We start from the raw sequence: 17,522 nt of genomic DNA, 5'->3' as shown, positions 1-17,522 counted from the left end.
TTCCAATTTTTTTTTGCTTTAGGGAATAGCCACGGTATTGCATCTGAATAGACCACCACTTAAAATTAAAAATCTTTGTTATTTTGAAAGATGATATCCCACAGAAAGAACCTAAGCAGATGCCACCTCCTGAAGAGCCACACAAATTGTCAAATGAGAGCAATGACCTCTTGCTATCAGATAGCAAGAGCACTGGAAGGAAAGCAGATTTCTTTCTTTCTCTTGCTGAGGTTTATGGGGCAACTTTGTGCTACAGATGAAACAGTAAGTATGAAAAGTTACCTGAAATATGTGACAAATTTATCCCATTTTGGTTCATTGGCAAAAAATGGTAAAGTGTTAATGTAAATCGTAACACCTATGCTTTAGTAGTGCCTAATAAATAGGCATTTAGTGCAGTTCATGTCCACAGTATAATTAAGATATGATTATAGCCTATAATTAGCCATTTAAAGGCACATTCATCACCATCCTTCAAAGATCCAGTTATCCCTAATTTAATCCCACTCCAGTACAAATAAATCAGAAATTCAGCCCTAAATTAAGAACAACAGACCTTCAGATTGAAACCACAGTCGTCTTGGGTTTTGGATGTTTGAGTTTTTTAATGGGCTTAGAGTGGGGTCCTGATTCATGACTAGACAGTGTAAATTAAATCTGAGCAGTAAAATAATTAGAGTGTGTTAAATTAGTGGGTTATTTTTCAATATTCTCTTAAAGAAAAATAAAAGCAATTCATTCAATTGCCTCTGTAGAATACCTGGCATAACACAGTCCTATGTTACCATGATATAAAATAATACACCACAAAATAACATGAGGAGATACTAGGTGTAAAGCTTGAGGGATTTAACTTACTCTTACAGAATAAACACTTTGATATTGTCTGCTCCACCGCTTACCTAGATTAACACAGTATGAGTGATGTATTTGCATTGATACATTGTTAGTTTATGAAAAAAAATGCCACTTCCTCAGAATTTTAAGCCTGAGCACACTGACAGAATATTTCCATCTGACAAGTTAAAGAAAAATGGAGTGACCAGTGACGATGCACCCAGGACGGACACTGCAACTCACAGGAAACAAACACTAGAATGGGTTTCTAAAAGAAGTAAAAATAAAATTAAAATTAAAGAAATAAATTACTGTGCCCCCCACCTCCATTGATCGGTGTTTGGTTGCTAAGGTCACTGCTTAATCTAAATTGCAAGCGAGATTAATGGCATTAAGAGTTATGAATAACCGAGATGCCTGCTTAGTTACTGAAATGTCCTGCATGGGAAACCCACTGCAGGGACAACAAAAGGGGCCTCTGCACGGTGCTATTCAGGATGCCGGGGGGGCCTACGGCCTTTCAGCGGTCGGCAGTGAATTACCATCAGTAACGTGAGAACTAAACACACCAGAGGATTCCATGCACAGGAGCGGTTTATGAAATGAAGAAGCCGTACGAACAAGGAGATGAGGTTTCCGAGGCACCCTCAAGTGCGGACGCCGCCACGGTGGCCACGCAGAGGCTTCACCGAAGGAACAAGGGGGGCTGTCTGCCACGCAGATCTACAGGGGAGACCTACATCGCGGCTGCGGGGCAGTCAAACCCCCACAGAAGGCTCTTCGTCCCGCATCCTTTCCTGCGGCTCCTTTTGTTTGCTGGCCTGTCATTTGCGCCTTTGCTCTCCCCTCCTGCTGAGGCACAGACACTTCAATTTTGGATTCGTGCGACTACTGTATAAACCAAGCCTGAATTCACTGGCTCACAAACCAAATTTTAAACCCCTATTTTCTAAATTTCTGTCCCAGCCTTCAGACTGGAACCACAAGCATAACCACACCAAAGGAGGGAGTTTGTTTTACTGCTGAATATGCCTCTACAGACCACGTCCATGAGCTAAATGCCCAAAGCTCTGTTGACATTTCCATGCGCCAGAGTTGCAAAACTGCCATCACAAACCACGGGACCTTGTCTTGCTTCCTTCCTTCTTTCTAAGCCTTTAAGCATCCCGAGGTGTAAGATCCCTAACAGCTGGAACCAGGCCTGTTGGGAAAGGAGCTGCGTAACCCCGGGAGGGGACTGACATTTTTAAGGGCTTTCATGCACCTGCCCTCAGCCGACAAGATCCATGCGAATAACATTCTCCGGGGGCACCTTGCTGCAGATTTCAGGAGGCAGAATCCAAAGGTCTCTTGCCCTCAGGGCCTACGTGGAGAATTAGATGATGAAAATGCAGGATGAAGAAATCAGACAGGAACAATATTCCCGCCTGGTGCGAGCCTTTGCTGTGACTGCCAAGGATGGGTGGCCAAATGATGACTGGGTACTTTCTTAAAGAAGTTAGCTTAAAGCTTCAATTTGATTTCAGAAGAGTTAAGATAAAATTGGTTTGAAGTATTTTTGGTATTTTTCAGGGCTTTTCTTTTTGCTTTTGTTTTTAAAAGATTTAGCATTAGGGGTAGAGTGCCCCAAAAGCACAGGCCATATTTAAGCATAACACTGATTACTGAGAAATACAAAATACACCTGACTCAACAGTTTTAACCCATGCATTACCTGTTCTAGGACAAGAGGTTATCCCCTGCAAGTCCTCCCCCCTCCCGGCAGTGCCAGGCTCCTCTGGTGCCCTCGGACCTGGCAGCGTGCGTGCCGCAGTGCCAGGGAGCAACAACCCAAGTCAGGTGTATAATCTCTGCCTTGCATCTGTACTGCCAGTTTTGCAGGGTTGATGCAAGATGATTAATGCCATTCTAAAATTCCTTGTGGAGGGATTAATTAGCGTAATGACATATTCATTTTCATGCTGCTGAACCTGTTCTAGCGGCAAGGAAATTACCATATTATCGCCTGAGGGAACCTGTAAAATAAGCAGTACTAACAAGCAAACAGAGGGCTACCATCACCCTTTTGTCCACTGCCACATACAGACAGCAGCTTTACACCACACACAAATAATTGCTCTCTTTGAGCATAAACATGCACCCCAGAGAGTCCAAATTCTGAACAAAGATATGGTTAGAGAACCAGTGAAATTCCTCACTTCTGTCAAGCATCCATTAATGCTTTGTCTTTTAAAAATGCAGTTACTAGAAGCTATTTGTTGAATTCCCGCTGTTTTATGCAAGCTGTCCTTTGCCAGCACACAACATGGGGGTCCCCAGGCATCCTGCCCATCACACACAGGACTGTCCCCCCGCCAGTCATGGGTTCACCCAGAGAAATCTGCAGGATCCATCCAGTCCCTCATCTGGGGACCCCACCATACCAGTTCCACAATCAGCTACAAGAAAATGCACTTAGTTCACAACATTTTTGGCCTGAAACACAGCAGACATCCCAGGATTTGATGCTATTACTCAGTAATAGGCCAAAGAGATCTACACCAGGCAACACAAAGCATCCTCCTGCCTGGGGCTGAGCAGTTCTGAATGCTTCACTCAGGAGACACAATCTCTTTTAAAACCCTGGACTGGAGGAAATGAATGAAGAGCAAGACTGTGGCTCATTCCTGTCCATTTGTTACAGACTGGCTGACAACGTGGAAGGTATCTGTTTTTTATGTTTTGCTTCAGAAGACAGTGAACACTTTTTGGGATATCAGCCACAAAGCCTCAAGAAAAATCCTTGGGTTTTAGTTTCCAAGACCTAAGCAACTTCATTTCAATGCCTTCATTCTGCTGATATTATAAAAAAATACCACTTCACTTGTGCACCAGGCAGTCCATTAGAAATATACTACATTAGAAATATACTACACATTAGAAATATACTACCATCTAGTTCACATAATACATGTAAACAAAGAAAAAACACAAAGGAAAAACACAAAGAAAGAAAAAACACAAAGGAAAAACACAAAACCCCACACTTTGGAAACAAGAAGGACTTGAGATTGCATTTGTATCCTTCACTTGTATTTCCCACCTCTTCCTTGTTCACTGCACTTATACTAAGTGGAATGACTCATCCCTTTCAGAAGGGTTAAATACACTCCAAGGAAAAAAGCCTTGTGCTTCTGAACCCCATTTAATCCCTTCTTGGTTTTCATTGCATCATTAAAGGCAACTTAGTCTAGGATTATCACTATTGGTCATAAACGAAGGGAATACATTAATTTTTATATACTTGTACTTTATACCAAAGCACACTTTATACTTTACACCAAGCCTCTCCAAAGGTGGGCTAAAGGACTTGTTTTCAACATGTGATCCAGCAAATAAAACGAAGAAGTCATAAAGCTTATCCTGTTTTTCTGTGTGACACCAATAACTCAGCTTTGCTTCCTCCCAGGGAAGTATTATAGAACAACCTTTCAGAAACCAACAACGTAGAAAGCGGAGCTTTCTCTAGAAACTGTTGTGACTTTTTGCTTTTGGATAGAAAGATTTGTGGCTGTGCTTCCAATTGGTTCCAGGCTCATTTCAGGAAAACAGGGTAAGACAGAGATGTGTATTTAATTTCAGAGATCAGCAGAAGTTCCCTATCCATCCAGCATCTCTCAAAATGATCCGACTCCAGTCCATTCCAGCTTTTGAAACAAAACTGACCCTGTGTCTGACAACAAGGAGGACCCACCTCTCCAATCACACCAGCCATGCTTAACATCAGAGGTGTAGCTTTCAAAGCAGGTAGTGAGGCTACACATGAGGACATGCACAAAGACAGCAACTGCTTTTTGCTCTACAGAATGGATTATATCCATCTCTCTTCTTCATAGGACAATCAGAGGGTTGGATCTGCTTTTCAGAGCCTTTCCTGCTCTATCCGTAGGGCTTCCATAAAGGACAAGTTACACTCACTAACAATATTTCAGCACTTCTCCCAAATTATGAAGTGTCTGTGACACAGTTCATAATGTGACCATCATAATCACAGAGGAGACTGAATGGCCTCAAGGATCCATTTTGCAGAAAACTGCGCAGTGGCACAACATTTGCAGAAGTTTAGCACCTTGCCATCCAGGCAGTTGCCATAAATGTGACAAAGTGAAACATAACCCAATTTTCCATGGCTGATTTGATTTGATACACACAAAACACATAAAAATCCAAGATAATCCAAAAAGTATTTACATAAGGGGCTGATTATAACAGCAAAGAGCTATTTGGACAGTAATAGATTTGCTTTTCAAGAGGATGCAAGAATTATCTTTCATCTCACAGATATCTCTAATTCTCACCTCTGTATGCATCTTAATTTCCTTTAAGAACTCTGAAAGTCTGTGTTCATGTCACAAAAAGAACAAACATGCAAGTTCAGCTTTAGAGAAAGAAGGCTGTGGGTGATAACACTGCTGTTCTCAAGGCCTAATGAGGATGCTTGCCAGTGTACATTTTGGTTACTGACATCCTAGGTTGGATTTTGATTCTGCATTAAGCAGTTCTACTCATATTATTTAATTACATCATTGTTTACTCCATCCAAGAGATTCTTAGGCACACATAGATATTTACATTATTAAACACACTACATCATTATCAAAACCAAACGGAAACTTCAGAGGCAGAAGCCAATCTAAATATGCGAGCACAGCAGCTCTGCTTGTCTGCAGAGTTCTAAAATTATTTCTTCTCTCTTTGATGTTGAATTCTGGTAAAAAGAAAAAAAAAAACCATGTGTTTTGGTGGTTTCAATTTGGATTTGTAAACGATAGTCATCTGTGACTACACTAAAGCACTCACAGAATGTGAAATTCAGTCCAGGGTATCCATAAGGTTCAAACAAATCTGGATGATTCTCTAGAAAGAGCCAAAATCTTGGGGTGAATATTTTCTAACTCACAACCTCACCTGACCATTCCTCTCCATTTTTAGAGCATGCCCATGGTATCTACCCTTCATTCAGAAAATCCTCTTCAGATTACAGAACTTGCATACTGGTGCAAAGCAGACCTTTGCGCACTTCTGTTCCCCACCAACTACCCACACGATAAAAAGCACGAATCCAGTACAGTAGTGTGGAGAAACTTTATACAGAAGACTTGGCCTAACTGCGTTACAGCAAGCACATACACTAGATGCGAGGACACTATTTTCTGACTGAAATAAATCAGTTTTAGAACAAATAGTTAACCAACATGTTCCCTAGATATTATACTGCGGATGTTTTTTTGGATAACGTTTGCTGATATGTATTCATTCACTGTTCCACAGCAGAACATGTCTATCGCGTACATTTCATTTGTGATTCAGAGTACCCTCCTGCTGACAGTGGCATCTTTTGACATTTCTGAACAGAGCTTTAGTGGAATATCTGTTTTCTCATGGCATCTCCGGCCTTATATCGTACTCATCACAAGCTGCCGGCCTGTATTTGTGGGGTGGAGAACGCTATTCTCCAGGGGAGGGCCCATTCAATATTCTCAGCTGTGCTGTGACCTTTTCCATTAATAGATGTCGCAATAAGGGCATGCCTTTATTGCTGAGCCACAGCAGCATACTGGTTAATCACCCACAAGACAGGCGTCATTTGAAGCTCTGTCATGAATATCCAAGCACATATCTTGTCTTGACTGTATTTCAGACGGGAGGACTCAGTTTGGGGTTCTTCCAAGCAAAAATTCCCTAGGCCGTCTATCAAGCACTATGGCACCAATCAATGCAAATCTGAAGGAGAGAAACATTTAACTTTGAAATTCACCATTTCTTCAGCAAAAGAAAAACGAAGATGAACTTCTTCCTCAGTAATAACAACTACAATACAAATCAGTAGTGTGAGGAAGACACTGGCAGCATCTGAAGGGGAATAAGTATAACAGTCCTCTTGAATATGACCTGATCTTGCACAGATTCACAAAAAAACCCAAATAAAACAAATTTGAATTTCAAGAAGGGAAAATATTTGGAAAAAAAAGAGTAGGGAAGAGTAGGGAAGATCTGCACACTAATAACCAGTGTCGTCCAAGCTCCCTCTTCTGGTCTTTTGCAGTAAATATACTGGGTAAACATGTCTTGATAGTCTACTATTTGGTTTCAAAATCTAGCAAGTGTTCATATAACGCAGAAAAACCACTTGTTAAAAGTTATGCAGCCTCTTTCACACTACTTGTTTTCTTAGGCAAAGGATGTACAGACATGGAAATTTATTGTAACATATGAAACAACATTGCACAATACCTCTTTTTTTCCCTTGTGAAACCTTCAGTTTCTTGAGCAGGCAGTACTACACCATCACCAGGGGCCACAGCCAAAGGTGCATCCCCAGAAACGAGGTTATCAACTTCTTTGCAGCTATCAGACTTGGAAGTGCTGCAAAACAATTATTAAAATTAAGCTGACAAATTTCAGTAGTGCCCATGAAGCTTCAGTGAAGTCTCCTTAAAAAAATGAACTTTGGCTGGATCTAAACAAAGGAGCTTAAAGGAGCCCAATATTGTTTCTCTCACACCTCCCACAAATTAATTCTTCCTACAAACCCTATTTCACTTAATTTCTCAGATGACCACATAACCCATAATATTGCAAAGTTTTGACAGTTCTTATAGACCACAACAATAACTGCCAGAGAAATCTCACTGTATATGAAATTAGTAAAATAAATAAAACACTAATGACTAATTTGCAGTTCTCACACAGCTCTTTCTCCTCAGCGTACATTACAAACATTCAATTAAGTGACTTGAGTGACTTGTCTTTTAGAAAAAAATAAAACCCAGGACTAAAAAATTATCTTACTTTAGAAGCTCTCCCTACGCGGTAAAGCTAAAAGCACAACAATGCCTGAACTCATGACATGAATGTTAAGCTTACAGGACTGCAATACTGCTGTATTTGTTAATTCCCACAAGTCCTTCTGCTGAGCAAAGCCCCACAAGACCCGAGCTCAGAAGCATGACAGCCATGTAATGATTTCCAGAGCACATAAATACAGATTAGAAAGACAGAGTTACTTCACACCGAGGGAAAGCCCTACGGGGTGCTTCGGCAAGGCGTGCCCTCTCCTGGTCCCAGCAGGAAAGGAGCTTTTACACACAGACACCAGACATCTGCCCAAATCCCTGGCACGTCGGGAAGGGTAGCCTTGCTGTTCCCTCTCCTCAAGACACTCCAGAGCAGAACGCACTGTTAGAGCACCATTAACTTTCTGTTTTCTTAAGCAAAACCCAAATTAGAAAAAACCCTTGACACCAATACAAAGAAAACTCTTCCCTTGTGAGCCTTCTAATGCTCTTTAAGAAGGTAAATCACCTGTGTATCCAAAAGATCACCCCACAAGAAGCTCACCTGCATTGTCCCTCACTTTAAGCAGACTGGTAACCATACTATGTCCCCTGCTCTAGGCCACACTCATTAAACTAACGACGGAAAAGGAACTAAATAACCAATGACTTCATGTCTCAAAAGCAGGAGCAACACAGGGTCTTGCCACGCCACGTTGTCCCTTCCAGGGCACCTCTGACACACCAGCGGGACACAGATGTTCTGGGGCAGGAGCCACAGGCTACAGCTGCCCCTCGTGCCAGCTCCTGCTTCCAGAGATCCAGACACAAACATTTGAGGAAACGGTGGTGCAACCAGGCCTTGTCTGAGAAGCTTCGTTTAGGTTTCCTGAACTAAATATAAAGTTATCTTAGCCATTTCTTTTAAAATTTCCCCTCCACTCCCTCCCCCAGTAATTATTCTGTAATTGTAGAAGGTAGATTAAGTTGTGTTACTGAATAAGAGTCGGTAAAGTTCAGGGACAGATTGTTCCTTTCTTTAGAAACACGTATACAAACCAGGGACAAACATAAATCACCCCCTAACTTTAGCTACAATACATCCCAGCAGTATGGAATAACGAACAGTTATTCCCCAAAGTGTTTATCCACTAACATATCGAGATCATGAAAGCTCTTTCTGAGAGCATTTCACCTTGATTAGCTCATATCCATGATGTTGCTTCATGCCCTGTGGGATAGCTCCTCTGTTATTTCTTCTAAGAAATTATCTCTGCTTTACGCACTCCTCCTTTCCTTCCCTTCCTCCCATCTTCCCTTCCCCAGTTTGTCCAAACTGGTCTGACACTGACATAGACTTCCTAAATTTTCAGTCAGGTCAAGTTTAAATAAATAAACAAACAAACAAACAAACAAACAAACAAATAAATAAAAAGCAAGTTGTTTCCTTTTTCATGCAAAGGACTTTTCCCTTTGCTGAAAGTGTCTTTGTCCTAATATAGTAACAGCATCAAATATATAAGGCGATGTGACTATATAGGGTTGCACGGAGATTTGAGAAAGTAAGATTTTAAAGCAAAAAGTAAATTGCTAAAAATAAGCAAATGCTGAACATCTGTTTGGAGAGTAAACAAAGAATTGCAAAACCCAAACAATTCACAAGAGGGCCCAGCCAAGCAAGAATACCAAACGCACGTGAAGCCACGGACCTTACGTAGGCGCACATGAAACGCTCCCCGTTAGCTGCCTCCAGTAGCACCCGTCCCTCCCGCACCCGTCGCACCGGCCCCGCTGCCCGCCTGCGGCCCGCCAGCTTCCCCCTTCACATCTTTCCACGCAAAACGAAACAAGTTTCAGACATATACTTTGACTAATGCCATTTTGAATGCTGTCTGCAAAACCAAACTAGCTATGAAAATACAGGCATTTTTAGAAGACCTCTGCTCCCTGGCCTTCGCAAAGCACAGGGCTTTTATGAGCTGTAGTTATCTGTATGTGTTAAAATCCACAAATAATTTCCCTTCCACCTAATACTGGATTCGCATAAAGATCACGCCTGCCAAGTGCCAGCTGCCTTCCTTGTGCAAGCGGGCTTGTAATGGGACGCGGCGGCGACGCAGCGGGTACTTGCATTTCCTCTGACATCTTGCGCCACACGAGTGCCGGGAGGCACCCACCGGCGCGCCGTGGGAGGGCGGACCGCGGGACGGGGTACCACGGGCTGCCTCCGCTCCTTCCCCCCACTGCTGTCACTCTGACAAGGGCTCATTTTGCCACATGGTGATTTTGGCACTGTGCAGTGCGGTTTGCGGTAGAACCGCAATGGCGCAGTGCTGCCGGTTATCGGCCATCGCTAGAGGGGCACTACCTGCAGGTGGGTGCTGCCCGCTGGCGGCACAGGCGGCTCCCAGGGGACAAAGCAGCTCAGAAACGGTACAGACCGCGCAAACTGCGGCAGCGTAGCACAGCACAGCACCCCTCTCCAAAACACAGACTTCGCGTCCACTTTAAACAACCCAGCCTAAGTCTGCATCACCTCTGTTACTTGTACCAGCTCAGACATGAAGCGGCTGCATTAGAACCTCTTCTTCCCCACAGATCTTACTAAAACAAAATTTGCCACTAAACTTATTTTCCAGTTAGTAATATTCAAACGGTTGTAGCAAGATGATACCAAAAGGGCCAAGTCTTCCCAGAGCACAGTAAACTATACACTGGCCAGTCTTTATCCTGTAGAGTCGAGCTGATTAGAAAACGAACATTTTTCAACCTCTGTCTCTGTTTATTAAGTAATTATGAAAAGTCACTTTCTGACCTTCCGCAGATGCCCCTGGGTATTCCTGCCTGTGTCCTGCCAGCACTGAGGAGCACACCCCGAGCATCACCGCTCCCCCGGCTGTGAACTATGCGACCGGGAAAGGTCCATCTGCAGACAAAGCAACACAGCTTTTAGTGCATCCAACATCACCCACCACAAATTCCCTTACGACAGCTTAATGCGCCCTCTCCATAACGGGAGCTGAGAGGGAGGCTGATGCAGGGGAACACTACATTTTCCAACACCAGCTCAGGTTTAGAACAGCTTTCACTCCCTAGTATTCACGACAAGAGCTGCATGGGCTCCATCTGATCTGGACTAAATGCCATGCTACAGCTCTGCAATCTCCGCTGGAGATTAAATGCAGGAGCAGCGGCTTTCCTTAGCGTGTGGAAGGGACCAGACTGAGTTGCCCTGCTTGTTACCCACAGCCTGACCCTAGAGACAACTCATGCAACAAGCGCTTTCCAAGCTGCCATTTTTTCCCAGGCACCTGCAGGTTTTTTGCCCACAAGACAAGCAGCAGGTTGCAAGGGAACAGGTAGACGCTGCTCAGAGATGTTTAACACCTCTAACCATGGAGCCAAGCTAAACTGTGGTCTCATACAGCTGGGGCACTTATCTGCCTTCTCTGCCTTGCCAATCCAAACATTTCTCATATAAAACAGAAGTCCTGTTGCAGAGCTCTGCACTTGCAGCATGAAGAGAAAGATGTGTCTAGACAAAATTTCTCCCAGTGTAACGTGTACTGGAAAATCAGAGTGAACTTAGCCTTTCGGTTTCATCGCTAAACATAAATGCCTGGCAGAACAGCCAGTGAACTTTTTACCTAATTCTTTTCCGGGCACTCCTCTGTAGATACAGCAAATAAAATCTACTCACTGAGCAGATGACACCATGTCGTCCCGGACCAATATGTTATCAGCAGGGGAGGAGAGAGGCAGACAAGTCATCCTCAAGAAGCAAAACAAAGATACAGTTTCTTGACTGGACAGATGGAGGGACAACCTGATCTCTTATTATGCACTGCCATCTGGAAGACATTTAGCACAAACTGACCCCTGTCTTATATTGCACCATTATTTTTCCCTGTCAAAGTGCGCACCATCTGCATTATATGACAACCCTGATGGAGAAATACATGGAAACAAAAGGAGCTTATTAGTAAATAACAAAATATATTGGGGAAAAACACTTTATAATTTAACTTTACTGCAGATAGACTGGAATAGCATCATGCCATCTAATAGCCTACATATTAGATTTCAGAAGTATAGTGCACAGGTATAACCAGCAAGCATCGACACAGAGACAGGACACGTGTGTGCACTAGAGAATTTTTCTGCAGTCATATTGAAAAGCAATGGTGTAGTATTTCTACATAAAATACCAAAAAATCAGTGGCTTCCATATGATCCCCTTACTTATATAGGCAAGAATCTGCTCCACATCACAGATGAAGAAAAGATGACAGATAAGGCAATGACATGAAACAACAAATGTCACTGCAACTCTTCTCTTGGGTAAGGAAAGCCCGGTCCTGCTATTACTGATCCTCGTTGTGAGCATAATCCCATGCATTTTAAGAGTACTACTTTCATTTGCTATTAACATTATGTTGTTACCAGGTTAGGGCTGACCAAACCACAGAGAAGTCAGCAGTGTTTCTTACTGCTGGGAGAGAATTGCGCCAGGCCTGTTTCAGACAGGAGCTAAAGCAGGGGTCCAGCTGAGCTGGTATTAACCCCTCTTCTGCCGATCAGGGGCATCTGCGGGTGGGCACACGTGGCACCTACTGTGCTTCTACTGCCGGGAGCACCTCTGCGAGGCTCACAGAAAAGCTGGCAAGCCACAACAGCCTGGACAGGAAAGACAGGTGCAAGAAGAGGCAGGCTTTTATGTCTAAAGCTGAACAAGGATGCAAAATAAAGGAGTAAGAAAAACAAACAATACTGACAAGTTAACTTGTGCAGCTTTTTAAAAAACTAGACAGAAAAAAAAAATCAAAACCAACAAACACAGGCAAACTACCTGCAGCCAGACTCACTCCAGCTGACCACAGCATATTTCTCTCTCGCCATCCTCTGTTTCAGGACCTTAAAAACTACCTACTTCCATGCTGAATACCCCTGGTTTGCAACTTTTTAGCACTGAACCCTTGCAAAAATCCTTGCACCTTCCTCAAGGTCAGGCTATGGAAACAAGAGCCAGATCCTGTGGCTGCTGCACAGTCTGTGTGCCCTCACCCCTACTGGGCTCGGCCACCCTGTATGGGCCAACGACAGCTCAGCACCAGCACTCGCAGCCTGCCCAGCTCGGATGATGCAAGGAACCCCGAGACTTTAACTTTTGGACATTAATGGTAAAAACATTTTAAAGGCAGAAGTTATGAAGTAGATCAAAAGAAAAGGTACAGTATCATTAACTTTAAATTCCAGATACGGATAAGAATGTGAACAGCGTGAATTCATGAGGTTTACAAGAAGCAGTAAATTAAAACACTCTAAGATTGCTCTTCCTGAATGTTTCCTAAGGTGGCACTTGATCATAGACAGCTGGTGTGCCTTTTTCCCTACAAACAGCAAACTACCAACCCAAGGGCAACAGTCTCTTCTATTTCAGACTGTAGTCCAGAGACCATATATAAATATTCCTGGCACTTTTGGTGTTAGTCTTTTTTCATTCCTCTGCCTTCAGAAAGTAGCTCATAGCTCCACCTCAATTACTGCTCACTCTTTTCTAACTGCCTTGCTACTATGGCCAACAGTCCGTTAGCAAGAAAAACCAGAACCCATAAAAACCCATCTGTAACCCAATTACATTCGTTAAAAACAAACAAAACTCTGAGTAAAAACTTACAAGGACTGGAAGAAACCACATCATTAGCTTCCCACTGCAAGCTTCTCTAGATCATCTTACCTCGATTGTAGGAAAAAGTTTGTTTCTCACAGATTCACTCAGCCAGCATTAGCGACTAACCAGCTTCGGGACTGATGGAAGACCAGTGCAGGCTAAAACAGCAAAGTCACCCAGCTTTTAAGGTGGATTGAGCAAACCACACAGGCTTCTTTCTGCCTTTGATAGCATATTATTGCTACTTCAGCTAACCAATTTAATGCTAGCTTAAATATATTGTGTATGTTTACACTCTGCTGAGTTCACAATGATTGAAGGGTAAACACACCCTACAAGGCTTCCTCTACTGTTGGCAGTTAAGACAAACTCACTTATGCATCCAAAGATCCCGACAACCCAACTGCCACCAGCACAAATAAAGCAGCAGTTTCCCTTCTCAGTGCAAGTAAAAGCAGACAAAAAGCCCAGTGTCCAAGAGAGATCACATACTTGAATGCTTTATAATCAGCATTATACTGTTAAGGAACGCCTCAAAATTAAAGAAAATGCCCAAAGGATCAGTTACCTTGCAGTAATTAAAAAAAAAAAAAGTATAAGCACCTAAAAAAATATAAGGTGTACATTGCACCTCCACATGGCATCACTCTCACATGTGCCAAAGCGATTCAATCTCAGGGAAGGGTAAACGGCATCTTCCTTTGAAGGTTTTGCTAGAGGGAGATTTAAATTCCGGTAAGATTTCCACTGACAGATGCTCCACTGACTGCAGACAGACTCGGCAAACCCATCAGCAACTGGCCATACCAGACATATATCCACCCAAGAAGAGTGATTGCAATTTCCTAGCTAGCGGTGATCTCGTGGTCCTCCACCCACCCACATCAGCGAGAACTTTGCAGCTGCTTCCCACCGCTCCAGCTGCAACGGCTGGGTACGCTCCCTCGCTGCCCCCCACTCAGCAGCATCCACAGGCTCAACGTTTCCATACGCCGTCGAAACAGCAAAGGGTTGCTCAGAAGGATCAAGGGGAGAAGCCACCTGTGTATCATCACCTGGCCCAGGAGGGCTGCAGAAAGAAGAGACATGGGAAAAGGTAGCCTTAAAGGTCTGAATTACTGCAGAACTATTGTCACTCAGCTGCCTGAAGCCCCCACTGTTTAGCATGTGTATGCAGACTCATGTGTCAGGGAACGCGGCGAAAGTTGACGTTTTTAATAAAAGTTGCTTTTGAGCACAGCTCTACTGTTCCCACCAGACTGAAGTCACTGGATTTTTGTCCATGTTACAACTGCAGGAGCACTGAGATAGTACAAACCAGCAGCAAATGAACCCCATTTGGATTCTGATTTTAAAAAGCCAATGAGAAAGCCAGCTACTGCTTGAACAAGAGAAACGGCAATCCTTCCTGCCTCAGGAGCCACGGAACACATCAACAGCAGGAGGCCGGCTTTCACCCCCCACGGAGTGGCGCGGGGGTCGTCAGTGGGAGCATGGAGTCAGACAGAGGCGTCCCGGGTGTTGCAGGGCACCCACGCAGGGAGACACCCAGCCTTGTCCCACGCCCAGGGAAAGCAGGGTGCAGCTGAGTACCAGCACTAGGCAGCTAAAAGAAAACAGTTTGGAAACACACCCTTGAATCAATAAGGAAAGGAGCCTTGCTGAAGAAGGGGGGTTTGTTTGTTTTTAATAGACATCAAACCATGGGAACCCCCTGAAAACGATGTTTGTGTTGCCTACTTCAACCTTTCTCATGTGGCCAGGGCCCTGGAAGTGCCAGTTTTCCCTAAAACTCACCCAAATCCTCAGGTTTTTGTAAAACATAAAATGTGACCATTAATTGGGGTTCCACTTTCACACTGCAGGTTCACCCAACTGGCTCAGTTTTGAGGTACTACTTTCCTGAACCCCCTTCTGTCCATGTTCTTTCCAATACTACTAGGTGAATACATCCCTGTACACAGAGGGATGGGACCATACACAGATGGATTTCAGCAGAGGTGTATAAACTTAAAACTGTCACTCAGCATTTTGACTTTCAGCTTAAAAACAAAAATCCCTAAATCACGGACCTCAGCTTTAACACTAGCCAATTACTTCCTTACCTAACTGCAAATCCAGCGGATCAGTATGATTCCTTGCTAGAGTTTAATTTTGGTTCAAAGAACATAACAAGGAGTTAAACTGCACTATAATAACAGTAATATTATTCCTGTAACTTCACACTTCACATTTTAGCTAAAGGATTCTGTAAAGTAACACATTCATACGGGAATAATGATTTGTCAAGCCTGTTTTCTCATTTATTTTATTTTAAATTAATTACACCAGTGATCCCGTGTTTCTGCTCTTCATTTCCAGAGTTATCACAGCATGCACTCAGTGCAGTTCGTCTGTGCACAGCACCCGTGACAAGCCAAGAGGCATTCTGCCCTCCACCAACACTAGAGAAGAGCAGGGCTAAGCCACTGCACTGAATGCAGTTCTCAGATGATGGCCTAGAACATTTGACTGTTTTTTAAACTTGCAATATTACTTTTATCTAACTACAAGAGTAAGCAATTAACTGTCCACATGTTCTCTGGTTTAACCACACCCAAGGGCTCAGCCTGTTGTAGGAAGCTTTGAGCTAAGATGTTTAGAAGTTCTGAAGTCCTATAGCTTTAAGTTTTCACTTATTGCAAAGAGTCGCATATACTTACAGCACAAACTGGGATGCCCCCTCTGCTTTGCCTTAAAATGAGCATTCAGAAAGTAGACCTTGACAACAGGACATTGCAACTTCGGCAGCTTCTTTCTTATATACATAAGGAGTCAAACGCAGACGGGAAAGTCTTGTTCTGGCTACTGACAGAGCACTGAAGGTCTTTTCTGTGAACATGCAGAAAGTACAGCACAAGCCGAAACTGCAGTTGGAGCTGTTGTACTGGTGTGCCCCAATCCGGTGAGAAGCAAAGCGTTTGCCCACCACCACTCACATCTGCTGCACAACAAACTCCCAGACAGCGATTTTCATGCAGCCTATGGGCAACGTAACTTGAAACTGGGCTTGGGGAGGTGATGGCGAAGCTGCTCATTGCCAAGGCACCCTGCCCGGTGCAGCACAAACAATGAAGCTATCCAAAAGCTGCTCAGACTAGTTCCACAACTGACATTCCTGGGCATCACAACCGCCTTCGCCTAGCAGGCGCCCACCACCAGGTCCCTGCTTAAGTCCTCTCCAGCAACCCACCAATTTGTTTCTCTGTAAAAAGGCCATGAGCTTTTTCCATTCCATTGCCTGAGTTCTGGGTCAAGTCTGGAAGAGGATCTACTTAAAATGACTTCCAAATTCTACTTATGACAAGCATGACTGAAATACTTTTCAAGGGAAAATACCTCACAGTTTAACAAGCAGTTGCTTTCTAACAGCTGCAGCAAGCACACTAAATTCAGCCCAAAGACCAAGAGGTTCAGTCTGTTATTAGTGTGCCACAAGTGAAAGATGTTGTCCATCCAGTGTCCTTAAGCGCTTGAGTTTCATAATTTCACTTTTAAGGGTTCTACTTATCCTTGAAAAAGAGATTCTCCAAGTCACTGTTAGAAGGCAAGTACACAAATAGCAAGTTTCAGACAAAGCTGGACCCATACTTGTCATTAAATATCAATGAATGAAGGAAAAATTGCATAAGCCTCTGTCATTTCTTCTGTTTAAACACAAGAGGTCTGTCCTCTGTCTATGTAACAGGCTTTCAAAGCAAGGCAAGAAATTTATTTAAAATATGCAAAAAAGCACAGCTCTACACACGTGGACACAGGGGCAAGCAGGGTCAGCTCCTCAGCACCAACCCTGCAAACACAGCGAGGGCTAGGTGCTCTGGTGGGCCCATTTGTTGCTCACCTACTGCCATCAGTGAGATGCAAACCTTAAAACCCCAATTTCATACTGAAGTTTTAAAATGTTTTGACACTGGTGCTGGAGACAAAAGGCAGCTACGGGTCTTGGCATTTTCCCCCGTCCATGTTTTTCCAATCAGGAGAGTTGGATGTGGCTCCCTTTGAACAGTCAACAACAGCTCTAAGTTTACTCCAAGGGAAACCAATAAGCATTTCAGCTCTGCTATCTCCTAGTCCCAAACATTTGGTTGCTTTTAATGAGATAAGGGTAAGATTTATAGATCTTGCTCTTCTCCAGAAATCTCTGGAAAATGGCACCAACC

At 43.5% G+C, this 17,522-nt stretch overlaps 1 protein-coding gene across 1 annotated transcript in view; it reads right to left on the bottom strand.

The window, feature by feature from the left end:
• The window catches only part of TACC2 (transforming acidic coiled-coil containing protein 2), a gene marked incomplete at both ends in the record, with an annotated part of 127,636 nt that overhangs the window by 68,438 nt on the left and 41,676 nt on the right, over nt 1–17,522 (bottom strand). Inside the window, 2 exons of the mRNA XM_082002323.1 lie at nt 7,111–7,242; nt 14,207–14,392. Coding sequence (XP_081858449.1) covers nt 7,111–7,242; nt 14,207–14,392 — 318 coding nt within the window. The remainder of the gene's footprint in view (nt 1–7,110; nt 7,243–14,206; nt 14,393–17,522) is intronic.

Source organism: Phaethon aethereus (assembly GCF_964289735.1).
Source record: "Phaethon aethereus genome assembly, chromosome: 7".
NCBI lineage: Eukaryota > Metazoa > Chordata > Aves > Phaethontiformes > Phaethontidae > Phaethon > Phaethon aethereus.
The sequence above is the reverse complement of the archived record's forward strand: the minus strand, read 5'-3'. Positions and strand labels throughout refer to the sequence as shown.